Raw genomic sequence first — 21,268 nt, 5'->3', positions numbered from 1 at the left:
ATTACTTATCTAAACATTGTTTATTACCTTGGGTTAGAGTCGTTTGTAGATAATTTTGAGCACCGTAACTGCTCATCCATTTCTGCGGCTGACTGTACATAATTTTTTAGGTTTTTTTTAATATACTTGCCTGCATGGAGATGGATAAAATTAATAACCTTATTTCATAAATATGACATGAAAATTAATTAGACAGAAATAAATAAATGAACGTGTTACATATTATTATGTGGTATGAACAGTCAAGTTCAAAAATAACTTTACATTTTGCACTTACCATGTCGATTATACATTCTAGTTCAACTAAGAAGTGACAGCGACAAGATAGTAAAATATAAACATATTTTTACATGTGTATAACATATTTTTAAAATGAAGATACACGGGCCACACGTCTTTGTAGCCAAGATATGCCCGAAATGTTCCAAACTACACGTTTACGGTTAGTTTTCCGTTCGAACTCACCCTGATAAGGAGCTGCGGAAAGGTTCGAAACATGTCGGGCATAACTCGACTATTTTACGTTTATGTTTATTTATGTGATTTATATTTAAAACTTTTTTGAATATGTATTTTCTTAAACAAAACACGATTTAACAAAAAAACACCGAGTCTTTAATAATGGATCGATCCAATTACAATATAGCGGAAATAGGGGAATCAGACCAATTTCATAATCTAACAGTAACTTTACTCTGATCATATCTAATATGACAATCTTGATGGTTAATTAGAACGTCTTAGCTCCGTTAATTCCCTAAAGAAAGACAAAAGTAGGTATGGTAAACGTATGAGTATGTTTGCGTACTCTTAGAAAGCTCTTAATATAATATATCACGCGAAAATACCTATCTAACTGTGGTTACTTTAATTTATTCTTATTCATAATTTATATTAAGTACCTATACTTTGCCTAAAGGATCGTCTTCCATGCCATTATAAAGATTAAAATATTTAGTTATGATTTAACTGGAATTACCTAGAATTAACAAGTGACCGCCAATTATAAGCATTAATTGTAGGGTGGTCCTGATTATTACCCTTCTATGGGTGGAATTATAAAGGAAATTGTGCAGGGCTGTATTTGGAGGTACTTAATTATTTTATTCGGAAAAAAATGTTACAAAGGTTTTCAGAGGACAGTTATGTTTTGACAGCCATAATTATAATTGCGTGAAAAATTATTAGTGAGCATGCGCACATTGTAAACAAGACAACATGCCTTATGTCAAGACTACATGACCTAGAGTGCCCACCAACGAATACTAAATAACTAAAACTGGAGATAGCATGTTTATAGGCTGCTATTTCCGCCGACGTTTGAGCCTGGCCAACGCGGAAACACTCCCTGTCTTCTGGAAACTATTCGCCGTCAACTAACATTGTAAAACATTTGTTTTTACATTGAATGATTAATAGCTGTTTTATTATATGTCACTTTTAAAGTATTTATTGTGTTTAATATCGTTAAGGTAACTTTTTTTTTATTCGGCTGGATGGCAAACGAGCAAGTGGGTCTCCTGATGGTAAGAGATCACCACCGTCCATAAACATCTGCAACACCAGTGGTATTGCAGATGCGTTGCCAACCTAGAGGTCTAAGATGGGATACCTCAAGTGCCAGTAATTTCACCGGCTGTCTTACTCTCTACGCCGAAACACAACAGTGCAAGCACTGCTGCTTCACGGCAGGGTTAGCGAGCAAGAAGGTGGTAGCAATCCGGGCGGACCTTCCACAAGGTCCTACCACCTGCCACTTACCGAACTAATACGAATAAAATATGTACCTATTGCTTTTATTCCATTCGTATTACCACATGAATTGATTCGGCCCTGGCACATCGACGACATAATAGCTAACCTAATTATATTACTTAGGGGCTGTTTCACCATCCATTAATTAGTGTTAACCGGCGGTTAGGTGTGATGCCGTCTCTATTTTTTTTGTTCGAATAGACGGAGACGGCATCACATCTAACCGTCATTTAACAGCCCCTTAATCTGCTAACTGGACTGGCAGCTAAATCCAAACCACTACATTGTTTACAAGAACACACATCGTATTTCAAAATGATACAATACCCAGAGTACCAAAAGAACAAAACTACTGAGCTCTTTTTCAGCCTGAACCGCGTCATCTTCTTTTGCAGTGCGATTAATTTCTGGGTTGAAGAGACCGGTATACCGACACTGATCGTCAAGGTCTATCAACGCCTGTCAAAGCTCATCCATTTCGCGAGCTACCTCTTCATTGCTTTTGAATGGGGAGCATTCTATACTCAACACAACTTGACAGAAAAACAAAAATCCGACCGTTTCCTGATGTCCTTCTCCCACACAATCCTCTACTCTTTCACTGTGGTCATAACTCACCATAAAGAAGCAGTTACAGAACTGTTGTATACTCTAGCGGTTACTCTTAAAAAAGATTTCAATGATGCTACTACCGAGAGGCTCATGGTTAAGAGGACCAAGTTCTACACATCAGCTTTTGTCGTCACATGTGGGATTGCGTTAATTTTTTATGGGATCGATGGTATTGTACAGGTTGCTTATTTAGGTAAGTCTTTAATTAAGTCTTATCGTTCAAGGAATTCCTTAACTAACCCCTCTAAGGTTCTGTCTCATTGTTTTTTCTGAATCCGATTACAGTCACAAAATGGTAAAGTAAGTGCTTTACCATCGTAGTATAGTAGGTACCAGGGATGTTACGGAGCTCCGGTTCCGTTTCCGATAAGTCGGAAATTCCGTTTGGTTTTACACATCCGTTTCGTTTCCGGTTCTGTTACTTTTGAAACGGAAGTAATATCGGATGTCAATGCTTAGCCCGGCGGCGAGACATGAGCGGCGTTCATCAAAAACAAACAGGTTTATTTTATACCAGTCATTCGCTCATCGCCCCGCTCCCCGCTAGCCACGTGTGCATTAACATCCATCCTTCACTCAGGCTCCGATTCTGGTTCCGATACCGTTTCTGGTTCCAATAAACTAAATTGAATATATCTGGTTCCGCTTTCGGTTCCGATAAAACCACATCTGTTACATGACATCCCTGATCCCATCCATGGCAAGACATTTTGGATAGTTATGATGATTTACTTGGTTGTAATCTCAGCAGGAGTATCCTCTAAATAATTTATTCATTAAATCAATGTTCTAGACAGTACTTTCGTGACCCTGATACCCTTTTGGCCTGACGTGGATGACCATCGAGCCGTCGCAAGCGTCGCTCGCATTGCCACCTACGTCTTTTGGTGGATCTTCATGGCGCGAATAACATCAGCGTACCTCCTGGTTTTGGCCATCACCATTTGCATGAGCCACCAGTACATCAATCTGCAGCTGTACTTCGAGAGCTTAGAAGACATATTTCAGCAGAAGTATCTGACTCAAATAATAAAGGAAGCGAGATATGAAAGGGCTCTTAAAGTTGGTGTAAAATTGCACGCCACTACCATTTGGTGCGTATTATTCCGCGAGATCGATAGTAATTTTAGTGGTGTAGATGTATGGGAAATAACCTACCAGCTTTAGAAATATTGATAACCCCGACATTATCAAAATCATTGGTCAAAGTTTGTATTTTGTTTATTTTCTTTTGTACAATAAAGTTTACACCATGTTTACATAGGTACACACATCGTCATTTCAAAGTTCAATAATTCAAAAACGGGTGGGTGGACCGATTTTAATAAAGCATAGCTAAGAATCACTGAAAGGAAACTCGCTTTCACGTGTTTTTTTTTATTAAAATCCGTTCATGTGTCCATCCGAGAGCTACGATACGACAGACAGACGGACACAGACTAACAGCTTAGTTGGTGTCAAGCATCCCACTTTTTGCGGTGGGGTAAAAAAACCATGAGAAATACTTTGTGCGTTTTTGTACTGCTTAGGATATTGTATTGTATTGTATTGTGTGTATGATATCTAAAAATATTTCTACTTAGTCATCACCCTTTACTTTTACCTAACAACAATTTTAAGTCTTTTTTTAATTTTAAAAAGTTACTAGTTATTTGACAGAATCTGACTTGTTATTTTTTTAAGTCATTAAAAATTCAAGTGGCCTGTAGAACATTTTCACGCGAGAAAAAATTTACCCTTCAGTTACTTATATCTGAGTTTTGTATTTATGTATACAGGGTGTATACGGCAGGGGGTGGATCAAACGAAGACCAAAGGTCGATGACCTCAGGAGCTACCGAATCGATCCATGTTCAGCGATTTTCATTTGTTTCAGAGTTATGAGCATTTTAGTGAAAATTTCAGAAATGTCGGATTTCATATACAATTTCTTAGTGGTAGCTAAACTATTCGACCCACGACCGTAATTTTTTTTCGGAAGTAGTGAGATAGCGGATCTAACAAGTAACAATTCTATTTTAACTCGTGTTACATTTTACAACAAAAAATAAAACTCAATAATTTGAGAACATTCAAATTTTTCATAAATTATCAAAGGTGATTTTTTATGTCTACGAACTCTCCGACTACTATACGACGAGTAAATATATGCAACCGTGGCATACTCGTATACATATTTTTATATACTTAATAAAGCTCCATTTTCCATAGAGGCTCAGAATTTTCTTACTCACAGGTGCACGCAGCAAGTCCAGAAAATTTGCGGGCTGGTATTCAGCGGACAGATCATAGTCAACATCATGGTCTTGGTGTTGCTGATGTCGCAGATGGTGGTGGGTGCTATACGTATTGAAATCATTTTGAAGGCTCATGGTGTCTTTGTCCACAGACCTATTTGGACGCCTTCTTAATTTAATTATCCTCATTGCGTTGTCATGTTGTTCAGAATTCGGAGCGCACGATGAGCAACACGCTTCCGATCGCCTCCACGATCGTCAGCATGCTGTTCAGTACGGGACTCATTATGTGGAACGCTGGAGACGTCACTGTCGAAGTAACGAATCCCTAATAGTTATTTATGTGGCTGGTGCATAATGAGAGCCATTAAAGTACGAGTGTGGTTTTATAAAACGAGCCGAAGGCGAGTTTCATAATAAAATCACACGAGTGTTTTAATGCCTAATTATGTATAGCCGCATACATAACTTTATCTACATGCATATCATAAGTTTTCTATAATATGTTCAGATATGGCCTGTATTTTGACTTTGACTTTGACTTGACTTTGACTTTGACTCTGACCTTGAATAATAATTATTATCTACATGCATGTCATAAGTTTTCTACAATATGTACAGATATGCATTGTTAAAAAAAGTATTACCGATACTTTAATGTAAACATTAAGATGCACTGTACTTTAATGTGAACATTAAGATGCACCCGCAGATACCAGGTTTCTTAATAAAGGCCATTTGATAGTCGTTTCTGAACATATAATAGGGAAGTTATGATATGCATGTAGATAAAAGTATTTAAAGGTCGATGCACGGACACAAGCGTGTGCAAAAAATATACTTACATGTTAAGTTAACCCAAAGTGACCGTCCGAGTAGGTATATATAAGTTATTTTTAGGATCTCAAAATTCTATAATTTCTTCATAGTCAATTTGCCAATTATGTAGTAATTCTATAGGAAATTGGTTGGTTGGTTGCCAAAGGCCCCGCTAAGTAATAATGGGTGTAAACAATCTACTTTCTACTTTACGAGTACACATCAATTTTAGCGTGTAGGTACTAAGATATTTTCAGTGAGTAAAAAACATCATCAGGCAAGCTGCGTACATATAAAAAATAACTATAATATTATGCGAGAAATTCCCGATTCGCTTTGGACCCGCGTCGATACTACAAAAAATATTTTAAAAGAAGGCCTGTGCACAACAGTAAGCCGTTGACACATTATTTCATTTTATACTGTCGCATTAGATCAGATTGCATGCTCCAGACCAGAGGTCCCCAAACTTTTAATGTCTCGCTCGTAACACCCCTGCTCATTAAATATTATTTTTTTGCAAAGTAATCGACTTAAATATCAGAAGCTGAAGTGCATAGTTTATGGTCAGCGAAAAATTAAAAAATTAAAAAGATTGCAGGCGCGCTAGCTCGACAATAATGAATTAGCGCGCCTGCGATCAGTCACTTTTTTTTTAAGTTAAAAAGGCCATGGAAATGTTGGCACAAGTCGTATACAGCCAATGGCCGGTATCAGATATTTTGTTGGAACTCGGACTTTTTCTATTGGGTCTGAAATAGCTTGTGGTGTTTTCGGTGGAAAAATACACCTGCAGTTTATTTTTAATGAAAAAAGGCGGGAAAGCATAAGAAAAATATTGGAATAAAATTAAAAATATTACAATATATTTTGAGAAAAAGTTTATTCTATTTCAGAATTATTCACCGTTTTTGAGAAAAGCTTTATATTAGTCTCGGCTGGAATAGCAATTGCTGGCTTCGTATTAGTTAAACGGACTCGCAAGCTCGTCCGTTTAATACTCATACTCAGCCAGCAATTGCCTACTTCCAGGCCACGACAATAATCTATTATTTAAAGCGTATTATAACCCCTCGCATTGTTTTTCAGGCAGCTCGTGTACCGACGGCCATATTCCTCTCGGGCTGGCAGCACTGCCAGGAGGAGGCTTCTCGCCGTATCAGACGACTGCTGCTTATTGCTATCACACAGAGCCAGGTACAATCGTAGTTTTATAATAACCGCCGTAGGTTGAGTGGTTTAGCTTTAAAGTGAAATAAAATCCATACTTGAGGTGTAAGAGACAGATATAGATGTAATGAAAAAAGTTTTTACACTGGCCAAGTCAAAATCAATCTTATGCCAATGTCATAAAGACTTTTGACATGGAAAAACTTTTCTCACCTTAACTATAACCACAGAATATATAATAGTACTATAACGTCTGTACATTTTTTTAAAATATTTATTTACTGCTTTATCCGCGTAGGTATACGTATGCATTTTTTATAATTTTTGCTGTTTTTGCGGCAGTAGAAATACATAACTATTATGAATATATAGCTGTGTAAGTATATATTACGTTTCTTGAGATACAGCCTTAGATAGACGAACAGAAAATGTAGCGGCTTATCACGTTTCTGGTACCTAGGGAACGTTAAGAAAAGAGCACTTTGCAGTCTACTCTACTTACAAAATAATCATTTTGATTTCAATAAATAGTTACGACGCGTGTGTCGCGCTTACTAGACCTTTCCAACTTCATTATTCTGTTCATAGGATTGTTGCAGTGACTTTTTTTTCAATAGAACTCTGTATTAATAACGTGCTAACTTTTTTTACAGCAACCCGTGGTGATCAAATCCCTGGGAGTTATAGAATTGTCATATCAATCCTACTTATCGGTAAAATTTTATGCTTTACTCTTTGTGTAGCTTTTTCCTCGAGCTTTGCTACAATAAAATCTACTTCTACCTACCTTACCTAGAGTGCAAACAATCATAAAACTAGTCAAATGTTCTTATAGCAGCTATTGTCAAATAATTTAAACAAATAGTTAGGTATACATAGTAGTTCCGTTAAGTTACAGTGTAGGTACCAGTACCACCTATTTTTGTCGTCTTTGTGAATGTTTTGACTACTTTAGGGCGCCGACAAATGTTTAGTTTTGTGATAGGATTCTGGTCTGGTGCCAAAAAAGTTTGAGCACCACCTACAGAATCCGATTGAGTCAAAAATTCCGTCGAAAAACCTTCACAGGGTCGTTCAACCAAACTTACAAGTATACATTAACAGCTTGAAATCTTCTGGAAGAATTTGAAGACAAGACAGCCAGTATATCTTGATTTGAATTTACTTACTTCACTATTTTGAAAACATTAATGGATTCATCGTATTTTATTTTTCAGATCGTCAAGACATCGTACTCCATATTCTCAGTTTTGTATTAATAAAAGAAGGACTTAGCGAATACTTTGATTTTATTTATACTGTTTAATCCATGCACCATGCACCAAATCAGGACCCAACTACTTATGTACCATAACATCGCAGCGTGCGTTGCACTAAATATAACACGAAGCAAAACAGGATTCGTTGTTTGATTTCAAATTTTATAACAAATATCTTGATAAATAATTAAATTTTACATTTTTAATTCTTAGATAATAATACATTACTAATACTATTCATCCCAAGTTAAAATCGTTCGGGAGCGTTTACCAATAGTAGTAGTAGCTAGTAGTAGGTACCTAAGTAGTTCAATAAGGAAATTTCACAGATGAAAATTGTTATAATAATAAATCACGAAAAAACGTTTGCTCGTTAACGGCACGAGAGGCGAAAAAGCAGATATCGATTCTACAAGGATATACTTAGTAACCAATAAAAAATCTATTCTTATTATTAGGTATTAGTTTTGTTATCCCTACTAGTGTGGAGAGTTGTATAGTCCCTACAAAACTCTCCACGTAATCACAGACGTAATTAAATTCCCATCAAGAGACGTCTAGTTGTTGTTTTATAATTTAGAATTTGAAAATTTAAGTTCCATGTGCTCTGGAAGCCTTTCAAAGTAGCTGTTCACTTCATCGTCAGTGACTTCGGCGAGCGTCGCGGGCATCCACTGCGGCTTGTTGTCTCTGTCTATGAGGAGTGCTCGAACACCTATAATGTGATATAAAAAATCATACAACTTTGTACAACTCGAGAATTAAAAAAAAGGCAATGGTTCAGACCAGAGGCCGTATCGTATCGTATATCGCGTAGGCACTAGCGCTCAAATCGCATTCACTATCTCTTCCTACCTTTAGCATGTAGGTACTGTTTGACGAAAAAAAGTGGTCAAAGCTATTGTGATTAGATTAGAAGCTTGTTACACGATAAGGTATCTGCTCTCTTTCAATAGTTAATTTCACTAATGGTGATCTTGCTTCAAATCAACTTCTTGCAACTGCAGTAACCACTAGCAATTTTGTAAGTCCTTCGGGTAATTTTCTAAATTCAACTATTCTTGTCTCGATTTACCTTCCCGCAAGTTGTGGGAGCCAGGGCAGCGCGTGGTGACGCGGTACTCCATCTGCAGGCACTGGGCCAGGTCCTGCTGCTTCCCGCGGTGCAGTGCCCGCAACGTCACTTTCAGCATCGTGGGGCACATGTGGGCTAGGATCTGGTGAACAGGTATAAAGTTAGTGGATGAGAAACGTGGTATTATTGTGAAGTCATGTTAAAAAAGGTAAGCAGTAAGAGTGACATCAATTTCAAGAGAAAACGAGGAATGTCGAGAAATCACAGAAAGGATATACAGGGTGGCCCATTTAGATTGGTCAGTATGGGAAAGTCTGAAACTATAATACATACGAAGATCTGTTCTTAGGAACTACGTCATCGATTTTAATAACAAGAAAAACTGCATTCATACAAACAATGCATTTTATTCATTCTAGATATCATGTTTCATTGTAGCATTTCTTGCTTATGACCTACACGTTTTTTTTTTCAAAACGACCTGGTTCGATTCCCGTACTGAGTACAGGTATTTTTTAAATGTATGAATGCAGTTTTTCTTGTTACTCAAATTGATGACATGGTTCCTAAGAACAGATCTTCGTTTATCTTATAGTTTCACTTTCCCATACTGACCGATCTAAATAGGCCATCCTGTATAACCTAGGTGATGGGAACGTGACTTTCAGATTAGTAAATATTTGCGAAAAGTTACCTTAAGCGTCTCATTGGACCATTCATTATTTACTTCCAAGAGCCTTTGTATAACTTCCTCTACAGTGCCAGCGGAGAAACAATAGTCGATATGCTTGATTTGAGCATTTAGGGTAAATGGTCCTGGCTGAACGCTGAAGGCGGCCAGACACCGTCGTATTTGAGCTTCGCTGGAGCACCTAGTGAGGTCAGCTTCTAGGTCTGGCAAACGACTACTGGGTACGAAGTGCGTCGCTATCCCTATCGATACCGCATCTTTGCCTTTGAATCTTTGCCCTAAAAATAGTAGGTAGGTACAAGATACTTAATAATAATAACTAACCTAACCTAACCAACAAAAAGGTATAGGTTTAAGTTGTTTTTTTGTATAATGATTAACAATTATGTACTTTATTTAAAAAGTGCTAACACAAAAAGTTGGAAAACCCCCGACTTTGTCACTTCAAGGTTCAATATCTCAAAAACGTCTGAGCCGATTTTGAAAAAACATGGCTAAGAACCATTGCTAGAAAACCTGCTATCAAATAAAAAAATCTTGCATTCAAATCGGTCCTACCGGTTGTCTCACTAGACAGTTGCTACAGGCTTTCACAGACACAAAGTTTAGATTAAAATCATACAAACACACCGTACCATAAAAACACCACACACACACACACACACACAAATTCCGAAAGACATAACGGTCAAACACAGAACACCCCTCATAATTTAATCGTCAGGGGTTAAAAATATCTTGCTAATCTATAAACAAATCACACCCAAAAACTATGAGATTTGAAATTTCGGAGACCTCACGCTACACTAGCGCCTCTAGCGGCGAATTCATGCTTGCATGCTTGTATTTAGATGTTGTGCTTTAGAGAATATCGTACCCATACCTATTGTACAACTTACCAGTCAGTCCCATATAGAATCCTATGTGGTGCTTCAAACGAGGCAAGAAGTACGTGCCACCAACGTCTGGCAACAATCCGATTTTCGTCTCGGGCATAGCGACCACGGTGTTCTCAGTCGCAACTCTGTAACGGCCGTGCACCGACACACCCAGGCCTCCTCCCATCGCAATACCGTCAATAAGTGCTACGTAAGGTATTTTATAATTTCCTATTAAATAGTTTACATTGTATTCCACGTATGCGAATGTAAATGCACCGTCATTATTTTTAATTGATTGTAAAGCGACAACGTCTCCTCCTGAACAAAACGCTTTACCTCCCGCACTTTTGATAAGGACACAGGTTTTTGTCCTCTCCCACTCTTTTAGTTTCGGTAAAAGTTGGTTGACCATGGGAGAATTCAAAGCATTGAGGGATTTTGGCCGGTTGAGTATGACAACACCGGCGTTGTTTATATCGTCGAATAGTACGTAATTGTTTTCTTCTGTCATTGTCTGTGGCACTCTGTTGAATGAAATTCTGAAGTACGAGATAAAAACGAAATACGTAAATTGAAGTTTGTTTGTATCGTACCGTCCCTCTCACTCTCGTATTAAATAAGCGTCAGCGGGACGGGACGGCAAGATACAAAGTTCGAACTTTGCAGTTCGTTCGTAGTGTTTTCGTAGTATAGGGCCATTAGCTTTAGATTCATTAAAATTATCTTATCGTTATCTAAAATATATATAACGAAAACACACTTGGACTTACTTGAATTTCTTTGGTTGTTTTAATAATAGTGTCACGGCAATAATCAATACAGTTGTTTTTTTATTTTTTACGTATACCAATTACCAAGTCACGGGCTGCCTGCGTTGTTCCCAAATTCGACGATAATACTGAGTTTACAATAAGTTTGTTACAAGCATGATATGATAGGACGATAGCACAGCAGATTGCAAATTGAACATTGAACTTTGTCACACTTCGTTGATGTGAAGTCTAAAGAACAGAATAAGTATAAATGCCACTTTCTCTATTTACAATTGTGTGACGTATTGCAAAATAAACAAGAATTAATTAGGTACACGTAATACTAGTAGGAGGTAATTTATTTTCCACGATCCTCCTGTGTTACCAGACTTTCACTTGAGACTATATATTTTAATACTTAAAAAAATGACACTACCTAATGCCCTCTTGTATTACCACTCCCTGCTAAGTTCCTGGTATTTTTATCCGACACATCCGACAGTTATTTTTTTCCAACAGTGTAGAAACTCGTTTCCGAGTACCGCCGACCTTACCAGTGTCACAGAATATATAATAGTACTGGCATACCAGTGTGCTAGTTAATACATACAACAAAACAAACACAGATATCTGTCGCATCAGCAGTAGGGCTACTACGAAACTCGATGTTCGTATCTTACCGTCCCTCTCGCTCTCGCATTAAATAGTATAAGTGTCAGAGGGACCGCACGACACGAACTTCGAGTTTCGTAGTAGCCCTGCAGAGGCTGCAGACGGAGAGGGAGAAGGCGAATGCGAGTTTGCTCGCAGACTTGAAATACTTACCAACTCTTCGGGAAGGGGATCCCCTAGCCATATTGCACGGTCCTGAAGGTTGCAAGTCGAGGGAGGGGTCGAAACGTCTTGGCGTCTTTGGCAATAGAATAGATCATTTATTCTGTGGCAATAGGGCAACATCCGTGTGGTTTCTGGCCCTATATGTAGTCCACAATAGTGACGTAAATAGGAACAATCCAGCCATTCCCCATCACCTTCAGGCCCTATAGGACTTGTCGAGCACACATTCTGCACTGTTGAAGAGTTCCTTAAATTTCAGCCAAAGGCTATTTATTATTACTTACTGAAAAATATCAAATTAATAAGTATTAATATTAAGAATTATTAGTATTCGACTGGATGGCCAACGAGCAAGTGAGTCTTCTGATGGTAAAAGATCACCACCGCCCATAAACATCTGCAACACCAGGGGTATTGCAGATGCGTTGCCATCCTAGAGGCCTAAGATGGGATACCTCAAGTGCCAGTAATTTCACCGGCTGTTCTTACTCTCCACCCCGAAACACAACAGTGCAAGCACTGCTGCTTCACGGCAGGATTAGCGAGCAAGATGGTGGTAGCAATCCGGGCGGCCCTTGCGCAAGGTCCTACCACCTGCACTTGCACGCTGAATTTGGTGAGAAGATAGCTGGACATCTGGAATAACACAGTGGTTATTTATAACTCCTATATTCCCACGAACTCGGGATAAAATCAGGTGTTTCTGGAAACAAGTGAATTATTATTATCATCATCATCATCAGCCCGAAGACGTCCACTGCTGGACAAAGGCCTCCCCCTTAGAACGCCACAATGAACGACAACTCGCCACTGCATCCACCGGTTTCCCGCTACTCTCACGATGTCGTCAGTCCACCTGGTGGGAGGCCTGCCAACGCTTCGTCTTCCGGTTCGTGGTCGCCACTCGAGGACTTTTCTCCCCCAACGGCTATCTGTTCTTCGAGCGATGTGGCCTGCCCATTGCCACTTCAATTTGCATATTTTTCCAGCTATGTCAGTGACTAGTTCTTCGACTTCGTTTATTATTATTATAGTCATAAAATTTTTGCTTCTGCCCGCGGCTTTGCCCGATTAGAATTCGGTTATCGCGGTGTTCCCGAGAACTGTGCATTTGTACAGTCACCAGCATTAATATCTGAAACAGCGGAGCGTGCAAAAATATCTGACACGTCCTTCCGGCCCTAGTAATAGAGTCGTATCAGATATTTATGCACGCTTGTTGTGTCAGATATTGGTGCTGGTGACTACACTACGAAGTGCAAAATTCAAACTTCGTGTCTTGCCGTCGCACTGACGCTAATGTTGCGCTATATACATGATTGATAAGGTAACAAACAAACAGACTTACAAACTTTCGCATTTAAAATAATAGTGGGATTTTTCCGAACAACAGCCGAATTTTTTTGTAACTAATTATTGACTGACATTGGAGCAAGCGTAGTGGGCGCCATTTAACGGAAGAAGAAAGTTTAGAGTTCTTTAAAACTAGAATAAAACTTGAAACTTCATTTACTTGTATATATTTTCGCATGATCTAGCGCCTACTGGCTATAAAAGGCCGCGTCTAGACTCAACAAGACCTTTTTTTTAAATTATACGTCATGTTGTTACAACTCTCCATAACTATTTATCCCGACGGTATAAAATGTATAATTTCGAAATAAATGCATTTTAGACTCTGCTATGACATTTTGGAATAAACGAGTGTTATACAAAACTGTTCAATTTTTCTTCTCGTAATATAAAAACATTGGAATCTTAAAACTAGTAAGTGGCACTTTTAAAGGTAGCTAATATAGGCAAAAAGAAAAGTACTTATATAAAAAACTAAATCATCATGTATTTGATACAAAAATGCATGATATTTAATAGATTAACCTGTCCTCTCCCAGAGGCACAAATTTGTGCCCAAATTCCTTTGATCATGTTATCCTGGGAGATGAAAGATTAAGTGATAATAAGACTCGGCTAACACACCTCAGACTATGCTTTATTAATTATTTATGGATATAAAGAACTTAATTTACACGCGGTATCTACAAGAGTATCAAAAAAATTAAAGCACATAACAAATAAATTCATAAAAAACCCTGCTTTTGAAGCTTCTTAGCAAAATTCCAAGATCCAAGCCAAAATGTATATAATCGCATATATAAAATTCCATCATAATCATAAATTCTATACATCTATAGGCATAGCATTCAAAATTAGATCACATTTCTATAGCACAAAACTATTTCTAATTGAACATGCCATTAAAATCATAATCATTTAGGTACTCTTGTATGGAATTTCAAAATTTATATTAGTAATTTTCTTAATTAATTAAAGTCTTATTTAAATCCAATTTGACTTGTTTTGCTTCATTTTTAAACACCGATGCCGTACACCGACTCTAAATATCTTGTTATACTCACAAAAAGGGTCTGGTTAATGTACGACCTGTATGTTATTCATTCCGGGTCGAGCCAACAAATACAGGATCGTCCACTAACCGGCAGTAAATCGCTGGTTTTTGCTTTATCGATGTAACCGATGAAGTGTTGATTTTTTAGCAACCTTTACAGTTTCCGCATGATCTGAGACGTGGCTTTTTTCAATCACCCATAATATCTTGTGCATAATAAATATTTGCGCTCAGGCCCAGATACAACTTACACACTACACTAGCTCTATGGACTGATTTAACTTCAGAGCATCTGAACATTTAGTTTCTTTGAAATTGACTAATATGCTGGGTCTAGAAGGGGAACTCTCCATTTTTGTTCTTTTTGTACTGCTCCTGCTGATATAGGGTTGAGTATGGTCTTAGGAGGAAATGTATCGGTAGATATCGACGCTTGAAAGGAGAAATTGACTAAGCGACATTTTTTAAATTTTACCGATTCCAAACATGCATATAATATCTCACTATCTTAAAAAAATGACACTTAGTCTATCAATTTCTCCTTCCAAGCGTCGATATGTTCGCTCGTTGATGTTCAGAATGTAGGTACGAATAACTTTTTTCATAATGCAGGCAGATTTTCGTCCAACACACTATTGCTTCAGGAATGTAAAAAATCCTAACCTATTTTCTAAGCAGGAGCCGTATTGTATAACGCACTGGGAATCATAATCATTTTCTTTTTCTCCACTTCTTCACATGATATTGGGTGAAGCATGGACCCCGGTAGGATTATGCTCAGATGGGTGCATTGCATTTCGCATCTGCATATAGGGAGGTGCATTTATAGGTTTCATTCTGTATCTTAGTTTTGTTCTATGTATTTTCTTTAACGCCTGGAGAGTGCAAGTGCTCCCCCTTGCACCCCCATCCCGGCGCACATGAGGGTGAGGGTAGAAAGAGAGAGTGCAGTGCTCGGCTGTTAGACAATACGGCTACGCCACAGAACTACTGACTCAAAACAATTCAGCCCTATGAAAAAAGTCATACATTGAGTTGGAAAATAGACACCAGGAACATCGGTAAGTAACCTATTTTAAAAGCGTTTTAGATTTTGGAATCGAAGAACTTGAGCTCCCTGTCTTCCGGCAGCCTCTTGAAGAAGCTCTCGACATAGTCGTCGGTAACTTCGGCCAGGGTCGCAGGCTTCCACTTGGGGCTGTTGTCCTTGTCTATCAGCAAGGCGCGTACACCTGCGGAAAGAGATAGTCATAAGCTTATGGTGCAATAAGTATGTTGCTTTGACTATGCCACCTTGCTAGAAGTGTCTCAACTTTTAGGGTGGTTTTACAGTGACGCTTACGTCAGCGCGGTTGGTAAGCGTCGTGGGCCACAAGTTTTGCGTCTCTTGGATCGTTACATAGTTTAGCGTTCGTTCCGCTTCATCGTTTACAGTTTTACGGGCCGCGTTAACCAACCGCGCTGGCGTAAGCGTCACTGTAAAACCACCCTTAGAGCCTCTTCTGGATACATTCCTACAAACGTTTTTTTTATGTGATGAAAATGTGATGATTGTCAGAAGTTGGATAACTTTTTTTGGGATGAATCGCCTTAAAGACACTCCCATGCTTTGATTTACTTGTTTTTATTTTCTAGAGTTTGGGGCGTGCAGTCGAGAAAAATCCATTATTGACGACTGGGAAGGAAGGGCCCGGAGAGTGTCGGACTTCACTCGGATTTTTTCGAACCAGGACAAAACCTTGATTGATTGTGGCGCCCCTTCCCTTCAGAGTTTGAGAAAAACTGTTAAAACTGCCAATGAGTAGCATTTTTCTTCTTTTCTTCTTCATTTCGTCTCAAGGATTTGGCACCCCCATGAAACTGCCGCCCGGGGCAAGTGCCACGGTTTGCCCCCCCTTAGATCCGGGGCTGGTAAAAACCCAGCTACACGTCCCCAACTCCCTGGAGCTTACTATAGGGAGGAAAGGGTTGGAGGGGTTTTATATCTACCTACAGTCTTGCTTCTTGCTTGAAAAGAAGAGTTCTTTCAAATGAAATCCGTCATAATAGAAGCTTAAAAAGTATATCCAAATTTGGCTGGTAATTTTCGTTTTTTTTTTCAAAATCTTCTTTGCCTTGGGATGTCTCTACTCTACCCGGTTGCCGTAAGACCCTCTAAAGCCAGCTCTGGTTAGAATGTACACACGCTGCATAATTGCATAGACATACTAAAGTTATAATTGCTTGGCGGCTTGCGTTCTCTGTTATAAGAGTTGTGCACAAGTAAAGTACCTAAACGATAACCGTTGGGGGAGAACCGTTCTCGAGTGGCGACCGCGAACCGGAAGACGAAGCGTTGGCAGGCCTCCCACTAGGTGGACTAACGACATCGTGAGAATTGCGAGCGACCGGTGGATGCAAGTGGCAGTGGCGGATTTAGGGGGGGTTTGCGTGACGGCTGTCCTTTCACTTGTAAATGTTTACGCGGTGTTCACGTTGTATTGATTAAAATTTGATTTTCCGTTCCGTAAATATTCAAAGGCAAAAATAACCACCTGGGCCTCAAAAAGCCTTAGTCCCGTTCTAAGGGGGAGGCCTTCGTTCAGCAGTGGACGTCTTTGGACTGATGATGATGATGATGAAAGTAAACACCTTACCCTCGGGGAAGTCATGGCTCTCTGTGCAGCGGCAGGCGACGCGGTACTCCATCTTGAGGCACTGTCCCAGTTCCAGCTGCGCGCCTCGCTGCAGCGCGCGCAGCGTTATCTTCAGCGAGCCGGGACACATGCTGTGCAGGATCTGGACACAGGGAAGTTTGTTATTTATCAAGCCATCAGGCCATATCAGGGTGCGACGAACGACAATATTGTCACACACCACATCCATCACTCGCTTGAGAAGCTTTAGGTTTAGGTCTAAGCCAGAGTTACCCAAATACTGGGTCGCGGCCTGGTCGCAACAGTCTCCTTGTTTACAATCACTCACACCTACTTGTTCAGTTCATGTTCAAAGAGATATATTGCTTTTGTGATTGCAAACGCACGCAACGAGGTGGTTGGTGTGGTCTGGTTGTCACACATATATGGACACTGGACATTGGAATGTGTTTTCTTTTTACTTTCCCTGTACTTGTATGCACAAGGAGGTTAAAAACTTGTGATGGGTCAACGCTGTTAAACGCTGGTCAAAGGAATAGGCTTATATAAGTCCGTCAATACATACCTCCAATGTCTTGCTAGACCATTCATTCTTCACCTTCAGCAGTCTTTCGATAATCTCTTCAATTGTTCCCGCAGCAAAGCAGTAGTTGATGTGCTTAATATTGTCTGCTAGAGTGAATTCTTCTGACGGCTCATTGAACTTGTTCAGCAGGGCTTGTATTTCTATCTCATTGGAGCATCGAGAGAGGAGAGTTTCGAGTTCATAGAGCCTTGAACTCGGGACAAAGTGTGTGGCAATGCCAGATTTCACTACATCTTTGCCTTTAAGTCTATCACCTGTAATATATTTATGGAATTTAAATCGGACTCCTTAAAACTACCTTTAAAAGCTTTTATTTTACCTTCCAAATAAAGTTGTTCAAGTCAAATTTTTTAAATCAATTTTCATCACGAGCTCTGCGGTGAAGGAAAACATTGTGAGGAAATCTGCACAAACCTGCAAAGCAATTCAATGGTGCATTTCAAGTTCCCAAACTGGACCCGCGTGGGAACTATGGCCCAAGCCCTCTTGTTCTGAGAGGAGGCCTCTGCCCAACAGAGGGACGTATGGATGATGATGATGAATTTTCATCTGCTTTTAGTACACTAATTGCCTTGAAAGGTAAATGTATTGCATGATAGTGCAGGTAGTCAGCAAAAAAAATTGCATCAATAATTTAATATTTACGAAAGATTATCAACACAAAATAAACATACCAGTTAGACCCAAATACAATCCTAAGTTGACCTGCAACCTTGGCAGAAAGTATGATCCTCCAACATCCGGAAACAGTCCAATCTTTGTCTCAGGCATTGCTATGACTGTCTTCTCAGTCGCCACCCTGTACCTGCCATGAACAGAGAGCCCTAATCCCCCACCCATGGTGAAACCGTTGATAATCGCTATGTAAGGAATCTGGTATTTTCCTATTAAGTAATTAACATTGTATTCCGTGTGGAAGAAAATTGGTCCTTCTACTTTATCTATAGCTGCTTTGACATCCCCTCCAGCACAGAAGGATTTGTCTCCCGCACCTTTTACAATGACACAGGTCTTAGTGCTCTCCCATTCTTGCAGCTGTGGCAATAGTTTTGTTACCATGGAGGTGTTTAAAGAGTTGAGAGCTTTGGGACGGTTGAGCGTGATGACCCCAGCATTGTTAAGAGTCTCGAACAGAACGTCTGACTCTTGCGAGGACATCATACGCTTAAATGCTAGTGCGCTGGAAAACTTGATTCTTAGTTTGAACATCTGGAATAAGAATACTTAGTAAAAATGAGTATCTTATTTTTAACTGTGACGTTTTTGGTAACATTTCAAATTATAAATACTGAATTATAGTTTCACACGCACGCACGCAAAGTAGACCAAAATATTTGCTAATGTTGCGTCAGAGGCATTCAAGTGTATTTCATTATGAAATTAGTAATAATTTATTCAGGTTGGTCGCTAAAGGGACGGGCACATAAACTTGGAATAAGTTTATTTTTTTATCAGTTAAATTTAAGCATATAATATAAGCGGCATGTCGCTAAACGTGAAATGTAAATAATTACGTAAGAACTTGCCTTGAACCCGGCTAAAGGTGTCTTATCAGTAGTTTACACAAATTTTAAAGTTCGTCGGTAAGGCGAGGCTAACAAGTTTCGAAGTCCAAATAAACAACACCACACCACATAAACGACTGGTCATAAACACCAGCTGGTTCAATTCAGAATGAAGATGCAATTAAAACATTTAAAAGTCGTAAAAACGTGCTTAAATTCCCAAAAACGACCTTCTATATTATACCGCAGCACAGTAGATTTTGCAAAACAGCATGGGAATGACATTAATTATTATACTGAAAAATTCAATAGTACGAATTAAAAGTACATTTAATTAATTTCGCCGACTGCCTAATTTGGTTGGGTTATAATAATTTCAATTCCTTTCCATGTGACGACAAACTACGTACTTATTACTCGTATTGTAATATAATAAATGGTAATAAAATTATTGCTACAATTGAAACGAAGCCAATGAAGGTCTGGACATCAATTCTTGTGGTATTTTATCCATTCGTAAATGTATGTATGCTTATAAAATATATAAATCTCAAAACATCAATAAAAAAGGAATTAACAGAAATGTAACGGAACGTGTCTTTCTTTGACAGTTGGCTGGCATTGACAGTGACAGGTGACTGACAGGATAAGTGGACGAACGAAATCGAAAAAATTGAACATCAAAGTTAATGTTTTTCTGAATAATATAAATAAAAAGAGAAATGAGTGTATCAAGAAAAGTACTAAACTGGTATGCTAGACTATCTCCAGCCCGCGGCCATGTCTCGCCGCCCTACAACCACGTCATACAGATAGGAGACCCTAGATTACGTAAAATCTCTGAACCGGTGCCTCTTGAAGCAATAAAGACAGAAAAAATTCAAGCAATACTTAAAAAACTAGAATTTGTGTTAAATAAATATGACAGTTTGGGAATGTCCGCGCCACAAATAGGTTTAAACCTAAGGATATTCGCCATGCGATTAACAGCCAAAGAGTTGAAGTCTATTCCTCCAGAGATAGTGAAATCTCGTGGCATGACTGAAGTACCATACACTGTAAGTAAGTAAAACTTGTTTCAAATTGCTTTGCAAATAAAGAAATGGCTTACATTTATTTTTGATGAACTGGTTGCAGGTTTTCATTAATCCGATGTTGAAAGTAGTTGATTACCGCAAAGTGTCACACGATGAAGGCTGCGAAAGTGTAAGAGGGTTCTCTGCTGAGGTGCTTCGGTATAAAGAAGTGGAAATATCAGGTATAACACAAAATATGAAATTAGCTGCATATGCAAAAATTTGCTTTTCATGCCCTTACAGTCGAGTTCATAAACTTGTGAGCAAAAATTTGATCAAAAATATCTGAACACGCTTCTACGCCATTACCAATAGAGTCGTGTTCAGATATTTTTGATCAAAATTTTGCTCACAAGTTTATGAACTCAACTGTACCACTGTGACACCACTCTACTCACTCGCTGACTATGTGCCCATGAAAATAATTATACATTGTTTAAAAAACGGCTTAACTGCTCCATCATCAGACTATGGAAACCTCCTTTGGAAGATTTTACTTATTTGTTAATAAAACTGATATAAACATGTTAAAAACCTGAATAATGAACTATTCCTATATTTGCACACTTTCAGGACATAACTCAGAAGGTGAGCCAAGCACAAAATCCTTCAAAGACTGGACAGCTCGTATAGCTCAGCATGAGCTGGACCACTTGGATGGGAAACTGTATACCGACATAATGGATCGCAAGTCTCTCAACTGTACCTGCTGGGAAGAAGTCAACCTGTCGCAAGGCAAAGTTTCTATACCATTTGCTCCTGAATAAAGGGAAAAGAATATTTAATTTATTTATGAGACTATAGTCTGTCCTAGTACTGGGCAAAGGCTTCAGAGAAGATTGTAGGGAAGAAATATATTTGAAGTTATTTTTGTTGTAGTGGTATTATTGTCACATTTAATCCCTTAGGCCCTCTGGCGCGCAGCTTGGCTTGGCGCGACGTGCTGTTCAACAGGTTTCAGTAGAGCAGA

General features: G+C 38.8%; 4 protein-coding genes across 12 annotated transcripts; 2 read left to right on the top strand and 2 right to left on the bottom strand.

The window, feature by feature from the left end:
• Positions 1–1,993: 1,993 nt before the first annotated feature.
• Positions 1,994–8,248, top strand: LOC141427258 (uncharacterized). Its single transcript, XM_074086514.1, has 7 exons — positions 1,994–2,560; positions 3,161–3,461; positions 4,604–4,700; positions 4,814–4,921; positions 6,513–6,620; positions 7,247–7,306; positions 7,811–8,248. Exons 1-7 carry the CDS (start codon positions 2,071–2,073, stop codon positions 7,850–7,852), a joined length of 1,206 nt encoding a protein of 401 aa, XP_073942615.1. The 5' UTR covers positions 1,994–2,070; the 3' UTR covers positions 7,853–8,248.
• On the bottom strand, positions 7,865–11,799 carry LOC141427260 (3-hydroxyisobutyryl-CoA hydrolase, mitochondrial-like). Of its 8 annotated transcripts, none has more exons than XM_074086522.1 (5): positions 11,708–11,799; positions 10,518–11,023; positions 9,622–9,896; positions 8,928–9,069; positions 7,865–8,567 (listed from the first exon to the last, which is right to left on the bottom strand). In XM_074086522.1, exons 2-5 carry the CDS (start codon positions 11,008–11,010, stop codon positions 8,422–8,424), a joined length of 1,056 nt encoding a protein of 351 aa, XP_073942623.1. In that variant the 5' UTR covers positions 11,011–11,023; positions 11,708–11,799; the 3' UTR covers positions 7,865–8,421. The 8 variants fall into 8 exon arrangements, with proteins under 8 accessions (XP_073942623.1, XP_073942619.1, XP_073942622.1 ...); XM_074086518.1 differs by having other exon boundaries at positions 10,518–11,038; positions 11,688–11,760; XM_074086521.1 differs by having other exon boundaries at positions 11,688–11,754.
• Positions 11,800–13,592: 1,793 nt separating this feature from the next.
• On the bottom strand, positions 13,593–20,409 carry Hibch (3-hydroxyisobutyryl-CoA hydrolase). 2 transcript variants are annotated; one of them, XM_074086481.1, is made up of 5 exons: positions 20,334–20,409; positions 18,392–18,926; positions 17,697–17,971; positions 17,132–17,273; positions 13,593–15,727 (listed from the first exon to the last, which is right to left on the bottom strand). In XM_074086481.1, exons 2-5 carry the CDS (start codon positions 18,924–18,926, stop codon positions 15,582–15,584), a joined length of 1,098 nt encoding a protein of 365 aa, XP_073942582.1. In that variant the 5' UTR covers positions 20,334–20,409; the 3' UTR covers positions 13,593–15,581. The 2 variants fall into 2 exon arrangements, with proteins under 2 accessions (XP_073942582.1, XP_073942581.1); XM_074086480.1 differs by lacking the exon at positions 20,334–20,409 and adding an exon at positions 19,244–19,491.
• Positions 19,622–21,172, top strand: LOC141427239 (peptide deformylase, mitochondrial-like). Its single transcript, XM_074086482.1, has 3 exons — positions 19,622–20,280; positions 20,360–20,480; positions 20,872–21,172. Exons 1-3 carry the CDS (start codon positions 19,945–19,947, stop codon positions 21,063–21,065), a joined length of 651 nt encoding a protein of 216 aa, XP_073942583.1. The 5' UTR covers positions 19,622–19,944; the 3' UTR covers positions 21,066–21,172.
• Positions 21,173–21,268: the final 96 nt, after the last annotated feature.

Source organism: Choristoneura fumiferana, chromosome 4, assembly GCF_025370935.1.
Source record: "Choristoneura fumiferana chromosome 4, NRCan_CFum_1, whole genome shotgun sequence".
Classification (NCBI taxonomy): Eukaryota; Metazoa; Arthropoda; class Insecta; order Lepidoptera; family Tortricidae; genus Choristoneura; species Choristoneura fumiferana.
Note: the sequence above shows the minus strand (reverse complement) of the source record. Positions and strands in the feature narration are given on the sequence as shown.